General features: G+C 40.1%; 1 protein-coding gene and 1 long non-coding RNA gene across 3 annotated transcripts in view; one reads left to right on the top strand and one right to left on the bottom strand.

The window, feature by feature from the left end:
* Positions 1-7: 7 nt before the first annotated feature.
* LOC116047095 lies at positions 8-26,741 on the top strand. Its single transcript, XR_004104318.2, has 2 exons — positions 8-350; positions 26,432-26,741. It is a non-coding gene; the product is annotated as an uncharacterized LOC116047095 (long non-coding RNA).
* The window catches only part of rnf19b (ring finger protein 19B), a 35,217-nt gene continuing 9,684 nt past the window's right edge, over positions 2,462-27,994 (bottom strand). The window contains exons 2-10 of one of the 2 annotated variants that reach the window (XM_031295621.2): positions 22,393-23,696; positions 13,264-13,463; positions 10,078-10,222; positions 8,995-9,157; positions 5,699-5,813; positions 5,295-5,435; positions 5,009-5,198; positions 4,235-4,369; positions 2,462-3,200 (exon numbers count right to left, since the gene is read on the bottom strand). In XM_031295621.2, the coding sequence (XP_031151481.1) occupies positions 2,762-3,200; positions 4,235-4,369; positions 5,009-5,198; positions 5,295-5,435; positions 5,699-5,813; positions 8,995-9,157; positions 10,078-10,222; positions 13,264-13,463; positions 22,393-23,051 (2,187 nt within the window). In that variant the 5' untranslated portion in view covers positions 23,052-23,696 and the 3' untranslated portion in view covers positions 2,462-2,761. The remainder of the gene's footprint in view (positions 3,201-4,234; positions 4,370-5,008; positions 5,199-5,294; positions 5,436-5,698; positions 5,814-8,994; positions 9,158-10,077; positions 10,223-13,263; positions 13,464-22,392; positions 23,697-27,994) is intronic. The other variant, XM_031295622.2, reaches the window with a different exon arrangement.

Below are 27,994 nucleotides of genomic sequence, written 5' to 3'. Positions count from 1 at the left end.
ACATTAAAAAATATTAAAAGTTAAATTTGACAAAGTATTTATTTTGTGGTTGTGTGATGTTTTGGAGCCAAACTCTTCTTTAGTTACATCCAACATAAAAGGCCTGATGGTAGGTGATTCATTTTGGTTGCACCACAGACTTTTGTATGCAGCTGAATTCACTTATAGTAAAAAATGATGAATAGCAAAAAAGAAGAAGACAGATACGATAAATTCAGATAAAGTGCACAAGTGCTCATTCAAAAAACAAAGTGGAACAAATACATTCATCAGGAGTTCACACACACACACACACACACACACACACACACACACACACACACACACACACACACACACACACACACACAGTGTTCAAGTGGGTCAGACAGCCAGTTAACACTAAGCCAAAACCAGTCCTGTTGCTGTGTGCTGTGTTGGTCAGTGAGTGTCTTTAAGGCAGCCAACTGTCAAATACTGGACCAATCACGACACACACCAGAACCAGAACCACAGAGAGAGAGAGAGAGAGAGAGAGAGAGAGAGAGAGAGAGAGAGAGAGTTCTGACAGTGACCGGCCGAGACGTAAGCAGTGTCAGGTCAGGCTGGAAGGCAAGTGTTCACTGTTTAGTGCAGGGGTCTACAACGTTTTTTAGGCCAAGGACCCCTTAGCTGAAAGAGAGACGGATCAGGGACCCCCTACTACATATATTGTATAAAATTAAGTTGCATATAAAACTGAGCCTACAATAACGGGTAGGGCGGCCTAAAGCCTTTATACATACCTTTTAATGATGCATGGAATACTAAGCTATTAAAATAATAATAATTTATATATTTACACATCATAATTTAAAGTTAAACATATGTATAGCACAGTGAATCTGTAAGCTTAACTGTATGTGTGGATGTCTATCTTACCTTCATCAATGTGCACATTTAAAAACAAATCACAAATAGGCCGATTTATCTTTCTTCATAATATATTGGGCTCATGTTTTTGTATATTTTCATACATATTAAATTTTGAAAAAAAAAAAAAAAAAAAGATTAAACATTAACTTGGGTTCCCCCTGCAGTAACTCTGAGGACCCACTAAGGGTCCCGGACCCCCTGTTGAAGATCTCTGGTTTAGTGGATAAATTACTACCAGAAGAAATTATTTACACAATATTTCACAAATTACAACTGAAATAATTAGTCTATCGACCAAAATGTAATCAGCAACTATTTTGATAATAAATGAATAATGTCATTGGGTTTTTTAAAGCTAAAAGATTCCAAACATTGTCTGGTTCCAGCATCTTTGTCATATATAATATTAAACTGATTATCTTTGGGGTTGTGGTCTGTTGGTCAAAGAAATCAAGCACTTATAAAAATGAATAAAGTAGATCTGGAAAATTACAGTGGGTATTTTTCAATCTTTTCTGACAATTTCATTTTCAATTTCAATTTCTTCGGACATTGGACTGAATCTTTGCCTTTTTATGTCAAATATTTTACCTTTTTTAGGCCTAAATAAGTTATTGAAATGAAACCATCTAAGAAGTTAAGAGGTGGAACTGCTAACAACTCATTGACATCTGAACAATGAGTTGTTGATTTAATAAATCTGAAATTAAAGTCTAAAATTGTTTTGCGGTTTTAAATTGTAGTATGTACAGTTAAAGCACCAGAGGGAGACTGGATCACTTTCCACATTCGAGAAGGTTAAGTTATATATATTTAGCTTGAATCATAGAAACCAGCAGGACTTTTTGAGATTAACTTCATATTTATAATAGTTTCTCAGTGGGTTATTTATGAAATGATAAATGTCTGTTGGATGTATATCTCAGTGCAGAAACAGAAGGACAGACTTGTTCTATATACTGGGCTGACCTTAACTGTTCAAAACATCCAGAGTGTCCGACACTGTCATAGACTTGAATAGAATATAACAAAATGGCTTCTCTCAGTGCATTTCACCGCAGTGTCTTCTGGCCTCGCCTTGTCATTGTCAGAACTCAATCATATTTCTGTAAGTCTTATTTTTTGTCCCCATGTCCTCCTCCTCCACCTCTTCCTCCTCCTCCTCCTCCTCCTCCTCCTCCTCCTCCTCTTCCTCCTCCTCCTCCTCCTCCTCCTCCTCCGTGCAGGGAAGGTGAGATTCAAGTACAGCTTCATCCTCTAAAGTAAACTTTAACTTTCATCAGTGTAACACAAACTTGCTGCACTTTTAAACCTTTCACACAAGGCATGGCTCATGCAGACTCATGCACGCAGCAAATAATACAATTTTAAAGTCATCTGAATATAAATAGAAGAAAAGAAGAAAAGAAAGCCACAACAGTTGAGTACAAAGTCCACATTTCATTCACACAGTTAGAAATATCCCCTTCGTCCTCAGCAAACATCCCAACAATTTCCCAACAGTCCCTCTGCTGTGCTCGGTGACATTTCACCTTAAATTTCATAATATTTTGTACCTCTTTTTTTTTTTTTTTTGCTTAAGTAGCCATGGCATTTTGCACCAAGGAGTAAACATAAATCATTATCTTATAAATCTCAGAGGTAGAACCCTGACAATTGACTCAGTGAGGACATTGACAGGTAGATAGATAAGACAGACAAAGGTAAACAAACCCTGTCTGTGTTTAAGACGGTGTCTGTGAGTTGCAAAAGCAGCAAACGAGAAATGACGAAAAAGAAAAAAAGCTATGACGTAAAGGAGAGCTCAGCTGTTAACTGTTGGGGGATTGGTTAGTTTTTCTGTGCAATCCTGGGAGCTGCTGTTCTCTCAGACGTAGAGGATGATGTTGCTCTCTGCGGGACAGTGAAGGCCTTCGGAGGGGTTCAGGGCTCGGCAGGAGGGGGGCTGCTGGCCGGCCGCCAGGTGACAGCTTTTCGGGTGAGGGGAGTCACAGTCGTCTGACGTCAGCTCTGCGATGTCGTCTGATTGAGTGTCCGACATCTCCAGGTCACTGCGGATGCTCTCCGGTTGAGCCAGGGTGACGTCTCGGAGTCCGTCTCTGATTGACACTCCCGGTGACAGTCCCGACACCGAGCCAGACAAAGCCCCGCCTCTTCTGGAGCTGCAGTCCTGAGGCTCCTCCACGCCTGTGACCGTCGCCATGGCAGCAGAGCCAGGGGGCGGGGTTAGGTCCTCTTCGCTGGTCAGGCAGAGATGGCTGGGTTTGGTCTCAATGTCCACCTGGATCTCCAGGTTGGTGCACTCCCTGCAGGGACACATGATTCACAACGAGTCAGTCTCTAATGTCGAAAATAACTGAAGAACAAAGATACAGAGACAAGATAAGTCCTTGAACCTGGTCATATCCAACTCTTTTTGTTTGATTTTCACCATGCTTCATTTTAAACCTAAATTCTTCTAGTTTCTGAAAATGTGCTTGTTTAGCATGTGAAAACACAACCTAAACTACATCTATGGATGCAATTCATGGATGCACTGGATTATATTTGTTCTCAAGGAACAAGAACTTTTTGGAATTGTATTTAAAGGTTTGATGCATTCAGTCAACGGTAGTTTGATTTTAAGACATTTATTTTGAAAAATTAGGTTTAGATTCAACCTTTTAAGGCATTGATGTGTTAAGATGGAATATTATATTTGTGAAAGAATATTTTAAAAAGTTGGTTGTAATATAAGGAACTACTGAAACAACCTCAGACAACACCCTAATGGAGGCAAAGATAGCTGAAAACACATAAATAAAGCAATGTGTACTGCAGAAGAGCTGTGGGACATATTTTAAATTTAATGGACATCAAATTATATACACAATCATTCACAAGAACAACCTTATCTTCGGCTTGACAACCATATATAACAATTTTAACATGGCTGAAATGCTCTTACAGATTAAAAAAACAGGAATTTTGACAAGAGGAGGAACAAATATTTCCTTAAATGGCAGCCACGTGCTCATACATGTAGCTCTGCTGTGATGTTGTGATATGATTTATTTCCTGTTAAGTATGTGTTAAGTGAAGCTGCCACTGGAAAGAGATTAATGCAGCTTTAGGTGTCACTACAAATGAGAAAACAACATGGGAACAAGGCGTCAACCTGTCAACTCATCAGATTAGTTTGAATTATCTCCATCACATCACATCCAAATCAAATCTGACAGAGCGACGCACGAACTTGCAGCCTGACAAAAAACAAAACCCTCATAAAGTGTGTGTGAAATAAAAAAGAAGAGAAGCAGAGAGAGATCAAAGACACCACGGAAGAAGACAAAAGTGTCACCTGTCAGGTAGTGTGTAGGACGAGATGATGGATCCGGCCATTCCCCGGGTGCTGGCACAGTCGCTGCCGGCTCCCAGGCTGCCTGTGTCCCTTGGGGCTGACTCTTTAGCCAGCTCGCCTGCCTGCACCTCCAGCCTGGAAAACAACATATTAATCAATGACTGTTCTAGCAATACTTGATCAAATAACCATTAAGCAATATTTAGATAGTTATTGTTTTTTTGGACACAACTCTGTTGAGTTGACTTGATTCCTTCACTAAAGGTGTTTGCAGGGTCAGGAAATCAACTTAGAATTGAGCATGAAAATGTATTCTTTATTTGGAATCTGTAGTTGACAAAACAATCTCACCACAAGTTCTATTTAATAGCTGTTCTGCTGCTTGTGACATTATTTTGTCAACTTTTCTTTTTGTTTCAAGCTCAATAATTAGCTTTAAATCTCAATTTTTATTTTTAGGCCATCATGGACCTCCATCTGATGAGGAAGATTGTGTGATACGTTTGAAAGATCCACAACAGCTACTAAATGGACATTGTGGTGTAACTGTTAAGTCAACAACCTACGATCTAAGAGAAATAACATGTTGGAGAGTAAAATATAGCATATGTTTAGTTTACGGTTCGGTTATCCATATTACCCGTAAACATATCTCAGTGTTGGACAAATCAAAATAAATATTCTGATGAACAACTTTCTGCTTTATTAGAACATACATGTTGAACCTCTTGAGCTTTTAAACTTGAGTAAAGTTACTTCATCTCTTTTTCTCACCTGCTGTACTTGCCGCTGCGGGTTCCCAGAGCGCCACCTGCCAGGGTGTTAAAGTGGGGTGTGTCACCCAGAGTCCCAGGGGCCATGGAGAGCCCCTCGCTGGGGGAGGTGGTGCTCAGACCGCTGACCGCCCCGTCCAGACTGCTCTCACCGAGGCTCGGGGACTTGAGGGCTCGCCACGCATCCGCCACTGCAGAATTAGATCGAAAATATTCTTTATAGAACAAATCTGGTGAATAATATCCTGCTGCTCCTCCACTGTGCAGGAAATGTTTGGGGTCCTCACCTGTGATTGGACCATCGTCATCATCAAAGTCAATGCGTACACCTCGCCCCTTCCCTCGGCTGACACCACAGCCTCCCCCTCGACACAGAGAAATGGGCACCACGCCGTACACGTAGGCCAACATGATGGGCACACCGATACCTGAGAAGGGACAGAGACAGAAATACTGATGAAATGAGACAATTCAAGTCTGCATCTCTAAAATATAGTATATATTGTGTGGATCTAGCTGTTCAAAACATAGCTGCATAAATCCCAATAACATGCTGTATTTTTCATTTTGTAAAAAAGCTCTTTCCTTGTGTGCCTGGACATTGATAAACAAACTGCGCTCGGTTTGTTTTAGCCGTCAGCCCGAGAGATTCACAGCGCATAATAGATGGTGGTCTTGTCAAGTTTCTTACCAACGCTGACGGCTGCGATGACAGGGGCGGTGATGATTGACAGGGCCACGCCTCCTGTGATGGCCAGGTTTCTCCTGTGACGAGACGCCTTCTTCAGCTCGTAGTGGGCGTGGATCTGCAGCAGAGGAGAGGGAAAGAGGTCAGAGGTGAAGCTGAACATAAGCAGGGGTGCAGGCTAAAGGAGGGACTGTTGTTGAATTTAAAATGACGAGAAATTAAACACAGAAATGTGTCGCTGATTCGCTTCAGGACTCCATGGTAACTAATGAACATACAGCCATGCTGAGTAAATGTAAATAATTATCCTCATGATAACTGACCTATTAATTACAGTATAAAACACATGATTAGTACCTTAATTATTTCCCGTTAAAGTAGTATATGTCAAAAATGAACACCCATTGTAGCTGATGTAATTTGGTTTATGTTGGACCTATTTTCTGATGAACAACTCTGTATGCATCCACCATGCAACTGATGCAAAATACTGGCAGACCTAACACTACACACACGTTTTCAGATTACTTATTTAGCTTGGAGCATGAACTACCAGGAAAAATAGATGGCTTTAATGCCCATGTTGTCATATAACCAGAAAGTACAAATAAAAATGTATTCTTCTAAAAATCCTTTTAAATGAGCAAGGAAAACATATGTTTTGGTCCCCTGCGTCGCCATCTTTATTTGTTTCAGATTCTAGCAAGTCTGCAGAAAAGTTATGGAGTCCTCCACAAAAAGTTTGTGGAATCTTCTGATTAGGTTTATCGTTTCACATTTTCATGTGAAGTGCTGTTTGAAAGCTTCTTCACACTGCCAGGAATGTAACTTTACGAGAAATTGTAAATCCCACTGTATTTAAGTATAAAATATCATAATCCTCCTTAAAAACACCATTATGTTTTATTTGTGTGTATTTGTATGATGTAAACTCCTCCCGCAGACTGCCTCCAAGGTTGTTACAACCCCTAAATTCCCAGAAAAAAAGGACAAAACCTCTCTGTCTTCAATAGCAGCTATGGCCACAGACTTTAAGGAAATACCGGTTAGTGATGACAGCAGTACAATCTACAAATACTCCCTTAAACATTCAGTAACCACAGGTTTTTAAATAGCAAAAATTCACATAGTAAAAATGGGCGATACTATAAAGCTTTTCCTGCAGTAATTCATTATGAATCATCTTTGATCTACATTTTCCACACACGGACCCATTCCTTTTAAACATCCTTCAAAGCTTCTCCTTAAAATAAAAACAAAATATGTGTCATAACTTGTCAAAGAGAAACCATTCTGCTTCACTTCACTCTCACAGAAACATTTCCTGAAAAGATTGAGCATTCTGACTAAGACGGCCAAAGCTCCTCCACACTTGGGTAGGTTTTAACAAACACAGGGTGTGGGTGAGCTGCTGCGCCTGAAGCTCCAGTTCATTTAACTAGTTAACCACTTCCAAATCTTTGCACTGTGCCAGATCTTTAAAAGGCTTCCATTAGAACTCCCAATAGCAAGGAAATGGGAGCAAGAGCTGAGCCCTGAGGGGAATGCAATTAATTAGGAGACAGTTTGGAACAACATTTTTCATTGCTCCAAGAACCCAAATCACCAGCAGATCCACTTCAACATATGTCATAGGACAGAGATACGTCTCTAAAGTCATTCCCACTCCCTATTGCACGTTCGTGTCAACCTGAACAAACTGGAACTTTCTTGCACATGGTCTGGGAGTGTGAACAGATGCATGAGTTTTGGAATAAAACAACATCAATAATATCTGATGTGATAGGATGTTGACTTCCTACTGACCCGATTGTTTTGTTACTTAATGACGACTCTAAATTACACCTGCTTGGGAGACAGAGGAAAGTTTGGCTAGCCGGCTCAACTGCAACCAAGAAAATGATAGCTCAGCGCCCATTGTCATTTCCTTTCCTTCCTCTTTTTAATTGAAAGAGCATCATCATAACCAACTGCAGAAACATGACAAAGCCAGGATAATATCATATTAATGGAGACAAAAGAAGAATTTCAGCATTTCTGCAGGTTTTAGAAAGCCAATGTTGTGACTTTTAAAGAGCCTTTTAGGATTGCTATGTTGATATAATTAATATATTTTACAATTTAACACTTTTTTCAGTTGCTTTAAATTCCAGCTTTGCCTCAAACTAAATCTCTGAATCTAAAAGACCTGTCAGTATCTCTGTCTTATTTCATAGGAACGTCAGTGTAAAGAAAAGTTGTAAACATTTCTTAATTTAAGATGCTTTAATTACTTCAAGGTCTTACATTTAGATAATTTGAGAATTTTTAAGGACACTGACTTGACCTAAGGTCTGTCCTCTGAACGATCAGTCAGCTGTGGGTTCTAATTTTAAAGTGCTAAAGTCTGTCTTTAGGTCAGTGTGATTGATGATGTGAATGGAAACCGTTTTGTGCTACTCAGAACAGAAAGCACTTTCTGTTATTTGTAGGAAAGTTTAACATTGTGTTAAAAAGGAGGGCAGCATAATGAAACTTAAACAGAAAAGGGTTTTTTTCTGCAATGTCGTAAATTCCAGATAATCACCAGAGCACGATTGTGAAAGAGTGACTGCAGCAGAGCTGTAAACTATTTGTGTGCGTTGCAGCCACAACGCTGAGGTTTTCACTTCTGGTTTCTGTAGCTGAAAACGTTAAGTGATCTGACCATAAAGATTAAAAACAGCGTTGCTCAGTGAGACGTTAGTACTCTGCACACAGAGGAAATGAAAGGAAATGTTTGTTATTATCAGCGTGCACGTCTCACGTTTATAGAATTTCATGACATATAAAAATATAAATGTTTCATAATGAGTTTTTTCTTAAGAAGTCCCCTCATCGTCACTCATTTCTATTTCTAAAGCCTTGATTAACTTAGAAACAAACAGGAAGAGTTACATGTACGGTAGAGCTTATGTCTTGGGAGCCATTTTGCTTTAAGATGTGTTTTTTAAACAAGATCAATATGTACTTTAATCCTTTGAATTAGACAGAAAATGCCGAAAACCAGAGGAAAAAGAAAAAAGTCAACAGTATACATGACGAAAAACTGACAAAAACTAACTAGAATAAGAAAGGTGAAGATTGCAAACAACAAAACAGCAGCCGATCTTAATCTTGGTAAAAGTATGTATTTCTCTGATGTTATAATTTAACAACTTCTGTTTCTGCTCTTAAACCTTGCCATGATCATTCAAAGGGTCAAAGCACCGCACTTTTGACTTGAGGTTTTTTATACTGCTCTAGCAGCTGGAGCGTCTTCCTCTCTGCAGGTTTCTCACCTTGCGGCCGACGTAAACCGGGATGCCGATGACCATGGCGGGAACAGCGATGCCTGCGATGAGGGTGATGCCGACTGGAGCTCCGATCAGGGTGCCCAGCTGCCACAAAATCTTCTTCTTCCTGCTCCAAGGCTTCTTCCCCCAGAACGTGCAGCCAGATGGACTGATGGAGGGAAACAGAGGGAGGGAAGAGGAGAGGAAAAGAGGGAGGGAAACATGAAGGAGTTTACAGTTACACATCTGAAAGGTCTTAAAAAGTCGAACATAGAGCTGATATAATGTAGTTTATTTCAATCACATAGATCACGTGTCAAACTCAAGGCCCGCGGGCCAAATTCGGCTTTTTCAACCCTTTTGTTGCTTTTTCTGAAGTTTTTGTCACTTTTGCCAACACTTTAGGCTTTTTTTCCCCAACGATTTAGCCATTTTTTCCGACGGTTTTTTTGCACGTTTTCCAAAGTTTTTTTCATTTTTATTTGACATTTTTTGTCACTTTATTCTTTGATGGCTAAGTTACTTTTTTGGGGCCAAGCTATAAGTGAGAAGACTGAGACATGCAATAATACAGTCAAAGATATTTGACTTTTTCAATTAAATAAAGCACGTCAATAAACTCAACATGTCTGGCCCTTGATGTGATTCTTATTTTCCAGTGTGGCCCTTACCGAAACTGAGTTTGACACCCCTGACATAGATACACAACATCACATACATAACATAAATGTTAAAAACAAAAAGTTTCACCTTAATTCATACAGTGTCATCTTAACTCGTTTATAATCAACACTGACCGAAGAGGTGTAGGTTGAAGCATTTGCTTATTACACCTACCCTTTTTAAATTCTTTTTTTATTTATATTTTGCTCTTACAGTAGGTCCCTCAGAATCCTATCAACTTTATTTCTATATGTTATATACATATCACATATTAACACATATATTACGTGCAGAAGATATGAAACAAAACAAAATAAACAAAGCAAAAATACATTCCCATTCATATACACATTGCCATACATGCCTCACTTTTTTATTTGTTTAGCATCTTCTTCATATAAGAAGTGAAAAAGGAGAATTCAGTACCTGAGGTAGTGCAGGTCGGAGATCTCCTTCATGCAGAGCCAGCAGAACTCGCAGCCGCAGACGGCGCAGGTCATGTGATTGCAGCTGCCATCGTTCATCTTGATGATGTAGGCACCACAGCGAGGGCAGGGCTTGATGTCATCAGCTGGGGACAGAAGGGAGTTTAGCACTTAGTGACATCATTCATATCAAGACATGAAGTGTTTGAATGATGAATGTTGATGGATGGATGATGGATGTTTCCTTTTTTTGCATGTTGTTAAAAACTGAGTAAGAGTATTTCGACATATTGGGGAAAATGGTTATTTTCTTTTCTTGCTGATAGTTAGCTAAGGAGATTGATACCACTCCTGTGTTTGTACAGTAAATATAAAGCAGGAACCAGAAGCCAGTTAGCTTAGCTTAGCATAAGGACTGGAAACGGGGTAAAGTTTTCGCTAAGTGACGTTTTGGCGTTATTACACTTTGCTTTATGTAGAGATTAAACAAACAAAAAAGATATAATGTGTGAATTAGTGAGCTTTAGAGGAGCTGGAAAGTGGATTTTGTTACCACTGAAAATTTCCAGGCTAGCTGTTTCTCCATTTCCATGCTTTATGCTAAGCTAAGCTAACCGTCATATTTATCAAACAGATATGAAGATAGTATAGATCTTCTCATCTAACTCTCAGCAAGAAAGAGAATAAGTGTGTTTCGCAAAATGTTGGCAGTCCCTGAATTTATTAAAGTACCCAACGTAAAGTACAAGCGGCCAAAATGGGTTTCGCGTCGAAAGGAGCCAGTTGAGGTGGTTCGGGCATCTGGTAAGGATGCCCCCTGGGCGCCTCCCTAGGGAGGTGTTCCAGGCACGTCCAGCTGGGAGGAGGCCTCGGGGAAGACCCAGGACTAGGTGGAGGGATTATATCTCCAACCTGGCCTGGGAACGCCTCGGGATCCCCCAGTCGGAGCTGGTTAATGTGGCTTGGGAAAGGGAAGTTTGGGGTCCCCTGCTGGAGCTGCTACCCCCGCGACCTGTTACCGGATAAGCGGAAGAAGATGGATGGATGGATGGACAACGTAAAGTTTCCTCCCAAAACACGGTTGTTTTGAATCTCAGCTGTGAACTATGAAATAATAAAACATCAGCAATGACTCGAAAAAGAAATCTAGGAGTATATCTTGAAATCCCTCGGATAACCTCAAGTAATATTAAACTCTTGAAACACAATTTTTTGTATCTGGTTAAAATTATTACACCACTTGAACTTAATCTGAATGTATGTATTCATAAAGTATCAAAAGTGAAAAAATTCCACCAAAATAGGAGAAACACAAAACATGCCTTGAATGCATAAGATTCAGATTTTAAATGTAAAAAGAACAAAACTCTACGGCGGCCTCATCTAGTTAGTTTTCCTCCCCAGCAACAAAATCAAACCTCATTAGAGTAATGGATCGGACAATTGCAGCAGTTTATCCTCTAATGCATTTTAAAGGAAAGGGAAAAAAGTCAATTTACTCTGTGTTTGATGCTGGGAACGTTCTCTGCTCTTTTAAAGGGCATTATGGCATTTTAACTTAGAGAGACTCTGGCAGATCTGGCTAAATGTGGGCTGTGTGTGTGTGTGTGTGTGTGTGTGTGTGTGTGTGTGTGTGTGTGTACACTGTATTCTGCTGACACACTCTCTTGTCCTCCCTTTCTTCTGCTCTCATCTTTCCTCTTCTTATCTCTCTCTCTCACATATCTCTGTTTCCCTCTGTCCCTTTGTCTCTTCTTATCTGTTTTATCCCATTGACTAATCAGCAGGTATTATCAGGCAAACAGACATACAGACAGACAGGCAGACAGAGAGGGAGGGAGCAGCCTGGAGCCATGAATTTTTTTTATGAGTCAGTTCTTCTGAATGCTTGGCACAGAGAGGCAGACTGGAAGTGGTAAATTAAGGGAAGACAGCGAGAGAAGATTGACTGAGGACAGCTGGAGGGATTTAGATTTTTAATCAAAATGGAATCAAAGACGCACACAAACACACATGTAAGGATGTTTGCACACACAAGCACTGATGTCTGTTTTTAATCATTAATACAACAAGTCAATTAAAGGAATACCTCAATATTGTTTTTTTTAATTTTTATTTTAAGGAAACGCTGTTTTGCTCTCTTGCAGAGAGTTAGATGAGAAGATTGATACGACTCGTGTTCGTGCTGTAAATATGAAGCTACAGCCAGGAGACAGTTAGCTTAGCGTAGCATAAAGACTGGAAACAGGGGGAAAACAGCTAGCCTGCTCTCCCCAAAGGGCAAAAATCCACCTACCATCACCTCTAAAGCTCACAGATTAACATAACATTTTAATTTTAAAAATATGTTTGTCAATGTAAAAGTAAAAGATATGTTCCTGAATATCTACAATACAGAATAGTCTCAAAATGATGTCCATTAACAAAAATACACTTACAGAGACCTAGAGATTACACATTTCTTCCCAGATCACTGATGATGTTCTAAAACTCAACAACAACTCCGTTTCAAAGTTATCAAAGTGTAATAAGTGAGTTTTGTTTTAGAAGCATATCTTTAACTAAACATTGGCAAAATTGCTCAAATGCATACAAATATCACATTGAAAAGGAGTATAATAGGGGCTCTGTAATTCTGTGGTTGAACTGCTGAGGTGGATACATTTTTATTAGCTAAGAGAACTAAAATCATCTACAAATCTGACTAAACTAAGTGTGAGTACACAAATGTTATGGTGAGATTTTTAAATGTTGTATGACAGGAAGCAGGGTTCTGCAGACATAAGAGGAGAAACTGCGATATAAATAGTGTCTCATGCTCGGTTGAATGCTGCTTGTGGTGGTAAACGCCGGGGAGTCGGTACAACAGACGCAAGACGAGTTTGAGTCAGCGCTCTGACAGACTGACGTGTGATAAAGACTGACAAACAGAGAGGCAGAAAGTTCTCAGAGGTGCGAAGAATATTTTTAGGTCGGAAATGCTGGGGGAGAAGATTTTATCTGTCTGTTGTCAGACGGAAGCACAATGTCTGAGTGTCTGACTGGGGTTACTTTTGATCTAGGGAGGCTAAAAGGTGTGTGTGTGTGTGTGTGTGTGTGTGTGTGTGTATGTATGTGTGTGTGTGTGTGTGTGTGTGTGTGTGTGTGTGTGTGTGTGCGTGCGTGCATGCGTTTTCCAGGTACCCACCGGGTCCCTGCTCCTGTGTGTAGCTGGGTGAGTGGCTGCTGTGGGTGTGCAGAGATTGCGCCCTCTGTTGGCGGGCCGAGTCGCAGGTCTGGTTGGGATGCCAGGCCTGTTTGCAGTGGTAGCAGAACTCGGCACCACATCCCTCTCTGCGACACACCAACCTGGGACAGCTGGCACAGCCCGAGGCGATGACGGCAAACCTGAGAGGAAGAGACAGACAAAGAGAGGAGTGTTCAATAAAGTGGAAACTGACAAAAAATCAAACTATGAAGTCAGAAAAAAGACTACATTTGTTGATTATTATGAGGCAAGAATTGACAATCCTACAATTCTGATATTGGCATTGAATCAAAAGACTGTGAAATATGAAAGGGTTGTTAGTACCCTACGCTACCTGCACAGCACAAAAACTAAGAAGAGCCAAAGTAATCAACTTATTGGTGAACAAAGTCTAGCAAGCCAAATATATTCCAGTCAGATATTTCTTCACTCAAACCAGAGCTACGGTAAACAGTTTGTGAATTCCTGGCTGACATTCGACCAATGGTGAGGACTCCAAAGGGATGGCCATGGTGTTCAGTTTCTGTTGAATGTATGAGAGCCCGCTCACACCTGCATTTATAACAGCAACCAAATTAAAATTATTTCAAAGTCAGTAGATTCCAAATTTATCCACTCAACCTTGACATGCAAATTTGCACCATTAACTGTAAACCGGCTCGACACCGCTGGTGTTTGAGGGAATAGAGACCTTGAGACTCCAAAATGAATGAAGCTTATCCAAATTTATGTCACTTTGCTCTGCCAGAGTATAAACATCTGCACAAAAGAAATGCAGCATGGTTTGCAGTCAGTCATGAGACAAGAATCAGTGTTGCAAATAGTCAATGGCAAAACCAAATGCCATGGCAATCCATCCAATAATAGGTCTTTTCCATTTAGCTATTTGTGATTTAAGGGTCCTAGTAACTTTCATGCTGACTCACTGTCACTCTTGCTGGGACACTTAGAATAGAACAGAGCCATCGTCAGTGTTATTAGTAACGCATGTGCTTTTCCTACTATGACAAGTAAAAATTTCTGCTGTGAAAAAGGCCTATTGTCGACAGATTTCACTTAAAAAAAACACATGTCAACCTTGTGGTGGTGCCAGAAGAAAAGTCAGGGGATCCCCACAGTTTGTATGAATCATTCTCTGGGAAACATGGATATCTTTACCAAATTCCGTGGCAATCCATCCAATAGTTTTTGAGATATTTCCACTTTTTGCTGTCAGGTTAGCCATAACATGATACGATATTATATATTATGGGTTTTTTTGTACCCTGGTAACCTCTAATCTTAAATAATGTATTCACAGTATCACATAAACGTTTCTTGCAACCATATGATGCTGACACTGACTGGAATATTCAAACCCGAGCCACCAAGTTTGGCAACATATTACACATCTGAGATGTAACTTTAGAAATGCAGAAAACCACAGTTTCTAAGAGATGGAGATCTCCAATATGGCCACTAATGGGCACTTTACAGAGTCTGGAAGCTTTCAGCCGCCTGGGAGGAGAGAGAGAAGATTTGATCAATGGAGTAATCACTTAGTAACAACATTGAATGAGGAGGGGAAAAGAGATTGGATGAGGTCAATCAATAGGGATTTCACATGGTTCAATACTGAGTAAGGAGACAGAGAGGAGCAGTTAATACAGCAGTGATGGAGTTATTGTGAGCTGCCCGACACAAAGGTTTTATTAAGAAACAAGCACTAAAATGGTCAAACCAGCAGATAATTTGTGTTAAATTCTAAATTGCATTGATGGACCTTGTTATGGAGTATAGCACACAATGTGACAATCCAGATTACTCTGTTATGGATTCTCTTTTTATTCAAGAAAGTGCTATGAATCATGAGAAAATAGCAGAAATGTTCACAAATCTTGCAACACTAAGAAAGCCCCTGAACAAACCACTTGTTCAGCTCAGCCTGTGGTCAATCTTTCCACCAAATTTCATTGAAATTTCTTGTGTTTTTATGAATACCCGCCAACCGTCAAACAGACAGACCCAAAACTAATTTATCTTGCTCTGTGGAGGTGAAAACTTCCTAAAGAATACATATTCTCTTCCGTACTGACGTTAGGCCAGCACACTTCTAAGCCAATAATGATCAATACAGCAAAAAGGGTGGTATTTTATAACAATAAATTAAAAAAGGCAATTACAGAGAGGGAGACAGACTGAGGTAAAGGCCATCAATCACTGAAGAAATCACAAAGCAGGCCAGTCATCAAATAGTGTCACCAAGCTAAGTGGGAGAAAACATGTTGGAGGAGTGATAACAAAAGCAGGCCGGGATGTAAAATTTTAGTTTTGCCTTTTTTCTACCCAGACAAACAAAGAAAATGCCAGTTTTCTGCACGTCAGTCAAGTGTTCAACTTATACTATTAAAAAAGGAAGAAGAGCGTGGGAGAAGTTAAAACATGACAAACTTATAATGGTTTTGGCACGCCTCCAACAAGCATGCCCCAACATGTCGTTCATTACCAGCTCTTCAAACACAGCAACAGGCCCGTTTTCAGGACGGAATAAATTAACGGATATCAGAGGAGACAAGAGTTTGCTTTCTCGGGACAAGATGAGACGAGAACTTGCATTCTGCAGAGACACTTTAACGTGCATCTGTTAGGGTTAGACATCCCTTCCGACTCAAAACGTGCAAAAAGTAGCTTCTGTAATGAAGAAACCAACCGTGTTTTCAACAGACCTCAAAAGATCAAATGGTCACTTAACTGACTGAACGCTTAAATAAGTGCAGAGAATTTTGATAAAACGAAGGAAAAGTAAAACACAGAGATGCCAGTTTTGCATTTCTTTCCTGGAACATCAGCGCTCTGGTTCAAGCCCGCCTAAACAGAAACAGAACAGCACAGTGTAAAACGAGTACTGAAAAAGAAAGCCAATTTATTAACCATTTCTCTTTTCTAAAACTCCCTGTGAAAAACCCTATTTTCGTCAGCTAAAGTCCAACTTCTTAATGTTTTTACTGTAAGTGTAACGCCCATAGTACTACAAAAAAAACAGGTTCATTTGCACTTATGTAGTACTTAGGCAAGTAGTTTATGGTTTTTACAATTCCTTCCCCCATTTTTATAATGCCTTTGTATTTATATATTTTATCTCACAAAGCATGTGTAATTTATTTTTTTATTTATTCTGTTTGTTGTATGTCATTTATTAATGTGTCTTTGGTGTACCACTGCCCAACATTTCCTCTTGGGGACAATAAATTGAATCTTATCTCATCTTCAATTCAATTCAATTCAATTCAACAACTTTATTAATTCGTTAAGCAATTCGTTAAGAGCAGCTACAGACAACACACACATACATACAGCACACAAACCTACATATAGGCCTCCACCCTAGAGAGTAGGTATCCATTTAAAAGTCGACTTGCAGAAGGGATAAAGGAGTTAGAGTGGCGATTAGTTTTAAAAGCAGGTAAAATATAACAACGTCTTGGTGACAACAGAGAAAATTCCCTCTGAAGAACATGATCTGAAGAAGACAAAATGCTTGTTTATTTACGCAAGATCTTATGGTGTATTTACACAGTGAGGTCACACAGGATTTATACGTATGTTTTGTGTCCTTAAAATCTAATAAAAAAAAAGAGAGAAAAGCTGTCTAGCCACAAAGCTTAGGGCCCTATTTTCGCGGTGGCGCAACAACCAACGTAGAAGCAGCACAAAAGATATTACAATTCATCCTGAGGTGAGCATAAATGTCTGGACCAGATTTCATGCTAACCTATCCAATGGTTGTTGAGATATTCCAGTAAGTGGACTTGCTCTGTGGGCAGACCGACAGATCCCTACAGCCTACGTGCCGCTAGCATAGCTAAAGAACAACTGGAGAAAAGAGAAAGATAGAGCATATGTGTTCATCTGGCTAACTCAGGACTTGTTGCGGTACAAAGCACAGCTTGCCACGACAGCTATTTCCTGGGAGAGCATCTCACGTCACAGCTGTCTCACGATTGGTGGATTTTGGATAGAAAAAACAAAAGGAGGGTAGAGAGGCGTGTGAGATCATGAGCAGAGATGTAAATGTGGAATACAACAAGACAGATTCAGGGGGAAGGAGGCAGGCAGAGGAGTTTTATGAGTGCTGACATGCTGCGTGTTGAGACAGTCCTGTCAGTGCTCAGCTCCACCAACAGCCACCTGGGAATCCTGCTGAGCTTGTAAATGCAATGTTACAAAAAACACACACACACACACACACACACACACCAGTCTGTATAAAACACCAGGATGAACTGAACGTGCATCAGCCTGACTCGCACAGAAACACCAAAATCACATTGTGTCCATCAGCAGCAAAAGGCACAAAATCCAGAACAATGACAAGCACACATGTACACCGAGTCCAGTGTGTGTATTGATCTGTTTAATTAAGTCCCAACTCCTGTTACCCCTGGCAACACTCCTTCTATGCTGCATCGATAGTTGCTATAGCAACTGACAGCCAGAGGAGATGGCACTCGTTGTTCTCACTGGATACTAGAGCCTGACAATCACACTCAGGCCGAAGCCTTATTGGCTGACGAGATGAGCAGGTTGGAGGTGTTATGATGGTTAAGATGAGTCTCTAAAGATTTACCAGTTGTACATTTTTCAGAACTAAAATGGATACGTTTTGGGTTTTATTTTATTTTTTACAGTGAAGAAACACTGAAAACCAAAAGACAAAGGGCCTACTGTACATGTTTGTTTGTTTTGTGTCACTGTTTTGGTTGTTTAGACCCAGAAAAAGATTCTACATTCATTATATGAGCTTTTCTGGTGCATATCGAGGTTTCTATGTCATACTATTTTAAGTTTTAGTTTTTACATAAAAGGTCCAGCAGCTCAGGACCATTAACATGTTTCATGATGTCTGAAAAATAAATGAGGAATTGTTTGGTTGCTTAAAAAAGCATTTGAAGTATCTTAGTTAATATTTATTATTATTATTATTATGATTATTATTATTTTTTACTAAAGACTTTAAAGCAGCATAATTAAAATTGTTGGCCTCTTAGGTGCAGAAGAACAAGCTGACAACACAACATGAAAATACTCAGTTGGACAAGCAAATGTGTTAGCAAACAGTTGCTTATTTACAAATCCAGCAGACATGAAGCAACATTAGCATTCATTTGGAGACGTGTCTCTGTCCACCTGATGATGTTGGGTCTTAACTGATTCTATGTTTATCTTTCACTTCATCAGTTACTCTCATAAACATTGTCAACTGGATACTTTCCAAAGAGATAAGATACGAAAACCAGGTCACATTTACATAACTTTTCCACAAGTGGGCCAACACACATACACACACACACACACACACACACACACACACACACACACACACAGCTATAGACACTCCATTCACAGAGTTATATTATAGATAATCACACTAATCACACCTATTTCACTGTTTTTGTGGAAGCAAACTCTCCAGTCACCAACAGTCTGAAGCTGTAGCTGACAGGTGTGTGTGTGTGTGTGTGTGTGTGTGTGTGTGTGTGTGTGTGTGTGTGTGTGTGTGTGTGTGTGTGTGTGTGTGTGTGTGTGTGTGTGTGTGTGTGTGTGTGTGCGTGTGTGTGTATATAGAGCTGTTTGTGGTGAATAATAATTTTAACTGAGTCAACACGTCTGATTTAAAGAGGCGGTGAGTCACTGCTGACAGGATCGTCCTGGTAAATATGTAATACAAAGACACACTTTGGTTTTATTTTATTTTTATAGGTACTGATTAACATCGATTTACATCATCTATCGTTATCTTTACCTACATGACGTTCATAAACCAAACCCTAAAATTACACCAGTCATAAATTGTAAAATCCAACAAAAAAGTACCTGAGAAACAGAGACAGCATCCTGTGTGAGAAACAGAGTATTTTTTTACTCTCAGTATTGTGTCAGTATCGGTTACTGACACAATACAGAGAGTAAAAAGACTAAACCTAATTTATGCTATATTGCTATATTCCTCAGGAGAAAAGATTCTGCAGATTGTCATGAAAAGTATAACAGATACTAATGGCCTCAAGAAAATACTTTTTGGGGAGCCCGACCTTACTGCCACAACAAACCTTATGTTTAAGTAACTCTCTGGCTCCTCCTTTCAGGTAATCATAAGGTCAAAATATTGACTTCTACATAGGAAATATTAAAATCAAATGAGCAGATAGCCAAGATACTAAAACATTAAAGTGAGACTATATAACTTTTGCTGTTGCCGGTGAGCTACAGTGTGTTTACTTTCTGTTTTACTTTTGCTAAAACCATTTGAAGGTTTATCTGTGAAATGTGTAACAGTTTCACAGGTACAGAAGAGTTATACAGAGAGAGATGTCAGTTAGTAAAGTTTGCTAACATTAGCCACTATATGCTACAAGTAAGGCTGTATCAGCAAAACCAAGTTTTTACTTGTGAAAGAAATACATTTATTTCTTCATTGAAAAGTTTTAGAGTCACGCTTTAATGCTGTCAAGAAGATGTGCCATTTTAAACATAACTTAAAGTGTTCATATTATGCTCATTTTCAGGTTCATAATTGTATTTAGAGGTTGCACCAGAATAGGTTTATGTGGTTTAATTTTCAGAAAACATATATTTGTTGTACTGCACATTTCTGCAGCTCCTCTTTTCACCCTGTGTGTTGAGCTCTCTGTTTTAGCTACAGAGTGAGGCATCTCACTTCTATTCGATCTTTGTTGGGAGTCGCACATGTGCAGTACCTAGGTAAGCACTGCTAGCTAGTCCATTGCAGAGCATGAGGTCGTGCCATGCTAGCAGCTAGGCGAGCATTATAACGTGTGTTACAAAGTGACGCACGTTCGTCACGGAAGTAAAGGCTGGACTACAATAGAGCTGTTTGGAGCAGTTTGTGAACAGTGTTTTCTGTTGGAGATGGTAAGTCCCTTTGGGGTGGACTTTGGGCTTTTTCACTTTGTAAACCTATAACATGCACAAAAAAAGATATATAACCCAATACAGGAAAGGGGAAAAGCAAAAAAGCATAATATGAGCCCTTTAACAAAGACAGTGTTTTCCCTAGGTTTGTGGAAGACTTAGGGGACACATAGGTTTAGGGGTCCTACCTCAAAAAAAATGTGACTTTTTTAAAGTAAAAAAATGCTATTTCACATAATTTTGTAGTAATCATTATTACTACCATATCTTTGTCTGAAACGTTGAAAAAGCTAGAGCAGGTAATACATACATTACACTCAAAAAGCTTAAAGACAAAACTTGCTAAAGAAGTCCACTGAGGACCAACTACAACCAGATCTGAGACTTTTAGTTAAATTCATTCAGCTTAGGTTATGCCAAAAAAGGCTTGGGTGCTGCACCTAAGCCTTTTAATGGCAGGGAAAACCCTGAAACATATCTTATAATCTAAAAGGGTGTCATGACATTTGCTGAGCACATTCATGCTCCAATGGGGACTTATTGTCTTCCTTCTAGTACAAGAAAACTTTTTTGCAGCCTACAGACATGTTGAATGATCCGAAATGTATGCAATTATAAAAAAAATGAAGAAAAAAACAAACATTAAATGTAAAAGAAAATCTTCAGCCTTTATGTGGGGGTTTGACATTCAGTAATGGAAACACCGAAACAAACACAATGCACACACATAAAGGCACATATAGACAGATTTATGCAAAGATACCACACAGATGCTTTGGCCTTCCCCTGTGACAATTCCAGTATTACTGTACAAAACCACAGCAGAAACACACCACTGAATATCTGTGTTCCTCGTTTCCACACACACACACACACACACACACACACACAGAAACACAGAAACACAAACACAATGAATCACTCTTGCTTTCTATGATGAAACAAACGCCTCCAATTTGTTCCATAAACCTAACGAGAGCTTCTCTACCTCCAAAGCCATCTGACCCTCCCCTCCTCCGACCACAAGGCCCGAGCTTAACAGTTATCTCACCTAGTTACAGTTTCAAATTCAACTACCTCAGCCCGTCTTTCTCTTTCTTTCCTGTTGTCTTTAGCCCAAACAGAGAAATACAGTCATGTATCTGGAGTCTGAAGCAATACTGTTGATGGGAAATCCAGGCAATTCCAGCAGAAAGAATGAAGAAATAACAGAAACTGAGTGATTTAATGCATCAGACAGAGAAAACGAGGTAGAGCGAGGAAGAGAGAGGAAGAGAAAAAGTTTAATAGACGAGTAGAGACAAGGATATTATAGCTATCGGCCTCTCATTAGCAATGCTACCAAACTTTAATGTGAGCTAGTAGCCGATGACGTCTTCAGTCAAAATGTTAAAGCTGTGACATTTTCATTTTTTTTTTTTCAAGACTTTGAGAAAGTAATCGCTTAAGTTTTGATCAGAAGACTTGATAATATCACAGAAACAAGAAGATGGAAACAAACAAAGCTGAAACTGGCATAGATGAGCCCAGACCAGCACTTTAAATTCTTACTCAAACTATACCAACTATAACTTAGGTTATCTTAACCCCAGCTCCAACCCTAAAATTGTCCTGGACAATGGACTGGCCAGAATGTCCTCATTATACTTATACAGTCTACTGAACTAATGCTGAAACAATAAGTTGATTATTCTATTAGTCAACTGACGAATAATCATCGACCATTTAGGTAATCTATTATTTGTCTAAGTGTAACATTTCAAACATCCAGCCTCTAGTGTAAAGATTTTCTGCTTTACCCTTCTTCTTTTTTTAAATGATTATGTTGTTGGACTGTCAGAAACAAGCAATTGGAAGATGTCAACTTGGGCTGTCTGAACTTGTGACAGGCCTTTTTCACAATTTTGTGACAACTTGAAAGAGTACTGAACAATTCATCACAAAAATATTAGTTGCAGCCCTACACTGAACACAGAACGAAAATAAGTCAGCAACATAAACATTTAGCCTGGCTGCTGTTTGCTGCAGGGGACAGCCGATTAAATACACTTGATCATTTCATAGAAACAGAATGATGAAAACAAGAAGAGCCTTAAATGAGGACAGACGAAGAGTAGGAAGAGGACAGCAGTGAGGACATCATGGACAGTGTCTTACCCGCAGTCAGGCGCCGGGCACCATCGGCAGTCTGGATCGGAGGCGAGGCACCTCCGCAGCAGGAACTCCTCATACTTGTCCAGCAGGACCGCGTCATCCAAGATGTCCGCCACCTGTCGCGGGGCCAGTCTTTCGGCACACTCGGGGCAGCTGAGCTGGACTCGACTCTCTGTGATTTCAATGCGGAGGTATTGCCGCAGGCAGCAGAGGCAGGAGCGGTGGCTGCACCCCAGCAGCTCGGGGAGCTGTTCGGCGGGCTGGCGCACCAGGCACAGAGGGCACTCCAGGAGGTTGGCGTCCCCAGAGGAAGGGGCTCCGGCCAGGGACGGCTGGCTGGAGGACAGCGGCTTTGAGGGCGTGCTGGAGGAAGCGTCCTGGAGGGCAGTGGTGTCTGTGGTGGTCGTTGTGGGCGTAGCAGAGGCTGCAGCAGGTGCTGGGCTCAAGGCTGAAGAGAGAAGCTGTTGTTGTGTGTGGTGATGTTGGTGATGGTGGGATAAAGGGGGGGCTGTTGCTCCTTTGGGGCCCCTGGCTCCCCGTTTGCTGTGGAAGAGGCTGTGAAAGGAGATGCGGCCCTGACGTTTGCCCGCTGCACGGCACTTAGGGTTGGGGACACCACTCACCGAGGAGTGAGGCGACTCTGAGTCCTTTTCTGATCCCATTTCCCCAGAAGACACACACAGGGCCAGTTATTGTACCCTGAGACACGTGAATGTATCACAGAGGGAAACTCAGCTAAAAAAAAAAAAAACACACTCAGTCACACACACAAGGGAGGATTTGTCCCTTTGTGAAAGCCAAACTGGAATGCAAATGCTATCCGGGCTTCTGTGAGAGAAACTCAAGTCTGTCACCACCTTCTCTTCCTTTTATGAGAAACAAAACGTTATCGGGAAAAGACAAGAGTGAGATAATGGTGACGTAACTACAGAAAATGAAAGAGATTGCGCAAGTTCAAAATGAAAAAGAAATCCCCTTTGGCTTTCAGAGTTTCTCTCAAACTCGCCGGTCAAAAGGTATATGAAGAAGATAAATGAGCAAGTCTTTTATCTCCCAGGCAGACGTCGAGGTGAAACATTACTGAGTCTCTTTGTCAAACTTAAAGATTAATGTCTGCGCCAAAGAATGACTCTTTAAATAGAAAGGAAAAAAAAGAAAAACAGAAAGATCCAAAGGACAGAGTTCAGTCTGAATGTTGTGATAAATCCTCGGTTTGGATTTAATTCTCCTCAGCTGTATTCAGAGCCTCTCCTCCACTTGTCTTCCTCTCATTCTTTTTGAACGCCGGTCTCTCTGAACGGTCTTTTCTGTCAGGAAGAAGAGAGCAGGAAGTTAGCACAAAGAGCATGCTCAGTATGACACACCTCTCTCTCTCCGTCCCTCCCTCCCTCCGCTTTCTCTCTCTTTCTGCTTTTCTCTTCCTGGGTTTTAATTTGATCATTAACTGATGATGAATGCAAAGACTCACAAATGCAAGATAACACTACACTATATGCCTAAATAACCATTATTAAAAGGTTAAATGTAAATCAGGAGACACATTAAAACACCAACTAAATACATGACATCATCAGACCAATGAGGTATTCATGTGAAACCTCTCTCTCTCTCTCTCTCTCTCTCTCTCTCTCTCTCTCACGCTGAGCACTGCAAGCTCTTCCTCCACTTCACACTGGGATGCTAGTGCCGTTGCCATGGTGACGCTCACTATGAGTGAGGCGACCCACTCTGTGACTCTGGCACTTATGTATACGTACACACACACACACACACACACACACACACACACAAGCATGATTACCGTTGAGCATACACAAACACATGTTGTATTCTTTAAATACAAAGATAGACACACACACACACACACACACACACACTTCTAAATCCTAAAAACAGACATAAAAACACACCCATACACACTCATAAAAATACATGTTCAAACCTGTAATGAACTGAAAATCATCAGCCAAACACACACACACACACACACACACACACACACACACACACACACACACACACACACACACACACACACATAATTACATCCTGTGTCCTCACCACAATTACAGGTTTAGTTAATGTTAAGGAGTGTGTGTAAAATACACCTAACAGCTCTTATGTGTTATTAAGTTGCATGTTATATTTTGGTTATACGTTTATATATTTATTGTGTTGTGTGAGAACATTGTGACTTCTGTGTTTTAAATTCAGCTGAAGGGTTAAATGCTTCTTAATGGGTTGAAAAACCCTCAAAACTGATGAGAAAACGTGTACAAATGCAACACTGAGCTGAAACAAGACATTTCTGGGAAAGTGTACGTAAACACAGCACATTCAGGTATATGAATACTTGAACATACTGTATTTAAAAAATGTGTTAAAGGTCCATGTGTAGGAATTTCTCCCATCTAGCGTTGAGATCATATATCGCAATCAACTCTCTCGCACCACGCAGTTCAAAGTACGTATTACAGCTACGGTAGCCTTCACGCTTCAAAAAGCCGGTCTCTTGCTCTTTTCTTTTCAATATCTTTTTCTGGGCTAAGAAGAAGACTCCTGTTCCTGAAATTTGGATTTTGAATATGTGTGGTCCTCCATGTTTCCTTCTTCAAACTTGCCGGGGCCGGGAAGCGACGATACCCATTTGCAGCATTAACAGCAGCTGTGAGCTTATCATGTGACAGCGAAAACGCGAAAGGCGGAGCAGTATGTCCTGTATGTCCCTTACCGGCTAACGTATTTCAAGATGGAGCATGAATATGGAGCGTCTACCCCAGTTCATGCGAATGCAAATGTTAAATTTCAAGCCAAAAGGAATACTTGGAATTGATGGTGGTGGTAAATATTCATGAAAAAGTTTGTGAACGGGCAACACAGATTTTGATAATGAACAACTAAACACGTTACACACTGGACCTTTAAACATTTTGGATTTCTACACAAATGCACATATACATCATTAGCAATAAAAACATTGCTTAAAATACTTATTTTTTCTGTCCATTCTAATAGTAGTAGAAATAGTAGTAGAAATCACAATAAATAGTCCTAAGAGCAACAAAAACAAGAGTTTATTTATTTTTCATCAATGGTTAACTCATATGAACAAAAACAATGATACTTTAAAAACATATTGCAAATATATTTTGTATTATTTTAATACCATTATTGATAAAAAAAAAAAAGAAATCAGAATCATGAGTTGATTATTCTGTGTACTGTATATAATAAATGGGATGCATTATGAGCTGATTGTATGAGGAGAAAATCAAATCTGAACAGTCAGAATAAAGCAAACAGTGTTTCCCTATTTATTTCTCTATTTCCCTTCTGGTGACATTTAAATCACCCGACAATTCCAATGGACAGATTTTCTTGAAAGAAATCCTGAGTACAAGCTAAGTCTTTATGATATTTTGACAAGTTATAAAACATCTCATGTTTACTTTAAACACAGTTTAAACACAAAATATGATTAACAGACTGATACGTGCCTTATGCTTCCTCCTCCTGAAATAGGGGGTGTCGCTCTACTACCACTGATGATGATGTGGAACACTGTGATTGGCTTATAGACATCCGATCAATAAGTTGTGCATTTGGTTGAAGTCAGATGACAGTAATCATACATCTAGACATCCTAGAAAAGTTAACGCCGTTGGAATGTTTGGAGGATCTAATAAATCTAATAAAACTAAATGAACTAAACTACATAGATCATTACTAGGGGAATCATAGATGTATACCAGTCGTTAAATAACCAGAGTCTAGAGATATGGTTAGTTCTCTGAAGACATTCACATGGTGCAAAATGTGCACTGATGATTTAATAATTATGCTTAGAACAGATGAGTGTGTGTGTGTGTGTGTGTGTGTGTGTGTGTGTGTTTGCGCTGTGATCATCACGCTGTTTGGCAGATCTGATCTGAACAACCTGAGAACTTTACAATCTGGAGATCTGGACTTGATTTGCTATCAACATGTTCACACACACATTTTATTCCACATTTGTCTTCCTACTCACTGCTGCTCAATTCAGCACACACACACACACACACACACACACACACACACACACACACACACACACACACACACACACACAGCAGGCTGCTCTCGTGCACTGCCCACCAGACGCAGCCCTCCATGGCTGTTTTAATCTTTAATTGAATTCTTTAATCGTCCACAGGCCTCCGCCCTTCGTGATGGAGGGCCAGGGGCCAGTGGAGCAGGAGGTTACCTGGATATGAGGCAGGACTTAAGCTCTTGGAGTTTCATCCGGGTGCTCCGGTTTCCCCACATTAACTACATAAAAACATCTAACAACTAATTCAATAAAATTGAAAAAATATATATCTACTTATCTCTGTTATCATTTACTATAAGAACTGTAAACATTCAACTCAGGCTGAAGTTCTGCTGATTCAGTTTCATTCATGAATTTCATATTTCTGTAAAGTCCTATAGAAAAGTGTTTTGAGAGACAGAGAGCGAGAGAGAGAGAGAGAGAGAGAGAGTACTTTTGGTCTTTCCGTAACACACACGCACACGCATGCGCGCGCACACACACACACACACACACACACACACACACACACACACAACACACACACACACACACACACTGTGTACATAGACTTCAGCTTAATAAGCTGTGTGCTACAGGTGTGCTGCTGTGAGAGCTGATTGCTGTTATGCAACAAAATAATTCACTGCCAGCCTTGGTACAGGATGCTACATATCTGCACAGGATTCACACTACAACACACACACACACACACACACACACACACACACACACACACACACACACACACACACACACACGCACGCACGCACAGCCACCAAAAAACCTTTGGTTTCACACGTGTTGAATGCAGTCCTATGTCAAAGGGTCCTTGGGCAAGACACTGAACCCTGAATTGCTCCCGATGCTACGCCATCGGCGTGTAAATGTGTGTGAATGTTTATCTGATGAGCAGGTGGCACCTTATACGGCAGCCTCGGCCTCAGTGTATGATGTGTGAATGGTGAATGGTTCCTGTACTGTGTAAAAGCGCTTTGAGTAGTTGTTAAGATTAGAAAAGCACTATATATATATATATATGCAGTCCATTTACATCATATTTATTTATGTAAAATCTAAATGTGAACAGTAACTTGGAACTCCAGCTGCCAAAAGGATAACCTTTATTTAGTGAAATGAAGTGAAGTAGAAGTGCAAAGTAGCATAAAATACTAAAATAATGTACAAGTATGTCAGAGTTGAACATAAGTGCAGTATTTGATAATGTACTTTCACCACTGTCAGTGACACACTGCACCCTTTTTGCGGTCACATAATTAAACCATTATGTTCTCTCCATTCTGCCAAACACATTATTTATTACATGTCTTTTCTTTCCGCTGCTGTTTATTGTCTTTGTTGATTCCCAGGAAACTCGTGAGGCTGCTCTGCCTCTGAACTTTTACTTTCTACTGCCACACTCGCATGTGAAACCAAGCCCAGAAAACTAAATATGCCTCGGCAAACCAATTCACCAGCATGTTTTAGTCGCAAAATATTATGTATATCAACCAAAAGCACACACATATTTTGATT

Source organism: Sander lucioperca, chromosome 14, assembly GCF_008315115.2.
Source record: "Sander lucioperca isolate FBNREF2018 chromosome 14, SLUC_FBN_1.2, whole genome shotgun sequence".
NCBI classification, from domain to species: Eukaryota; Metazoa; Chordata; class Actinopteri; order Perciformes; family Percidae; genus Sander; species Sander lucioperca.
The sequence above is the reverse complement of the archived record's forward strand: the minus strand, read 5'-3'. Positions and strand labels throughout refer to the sequence as shown.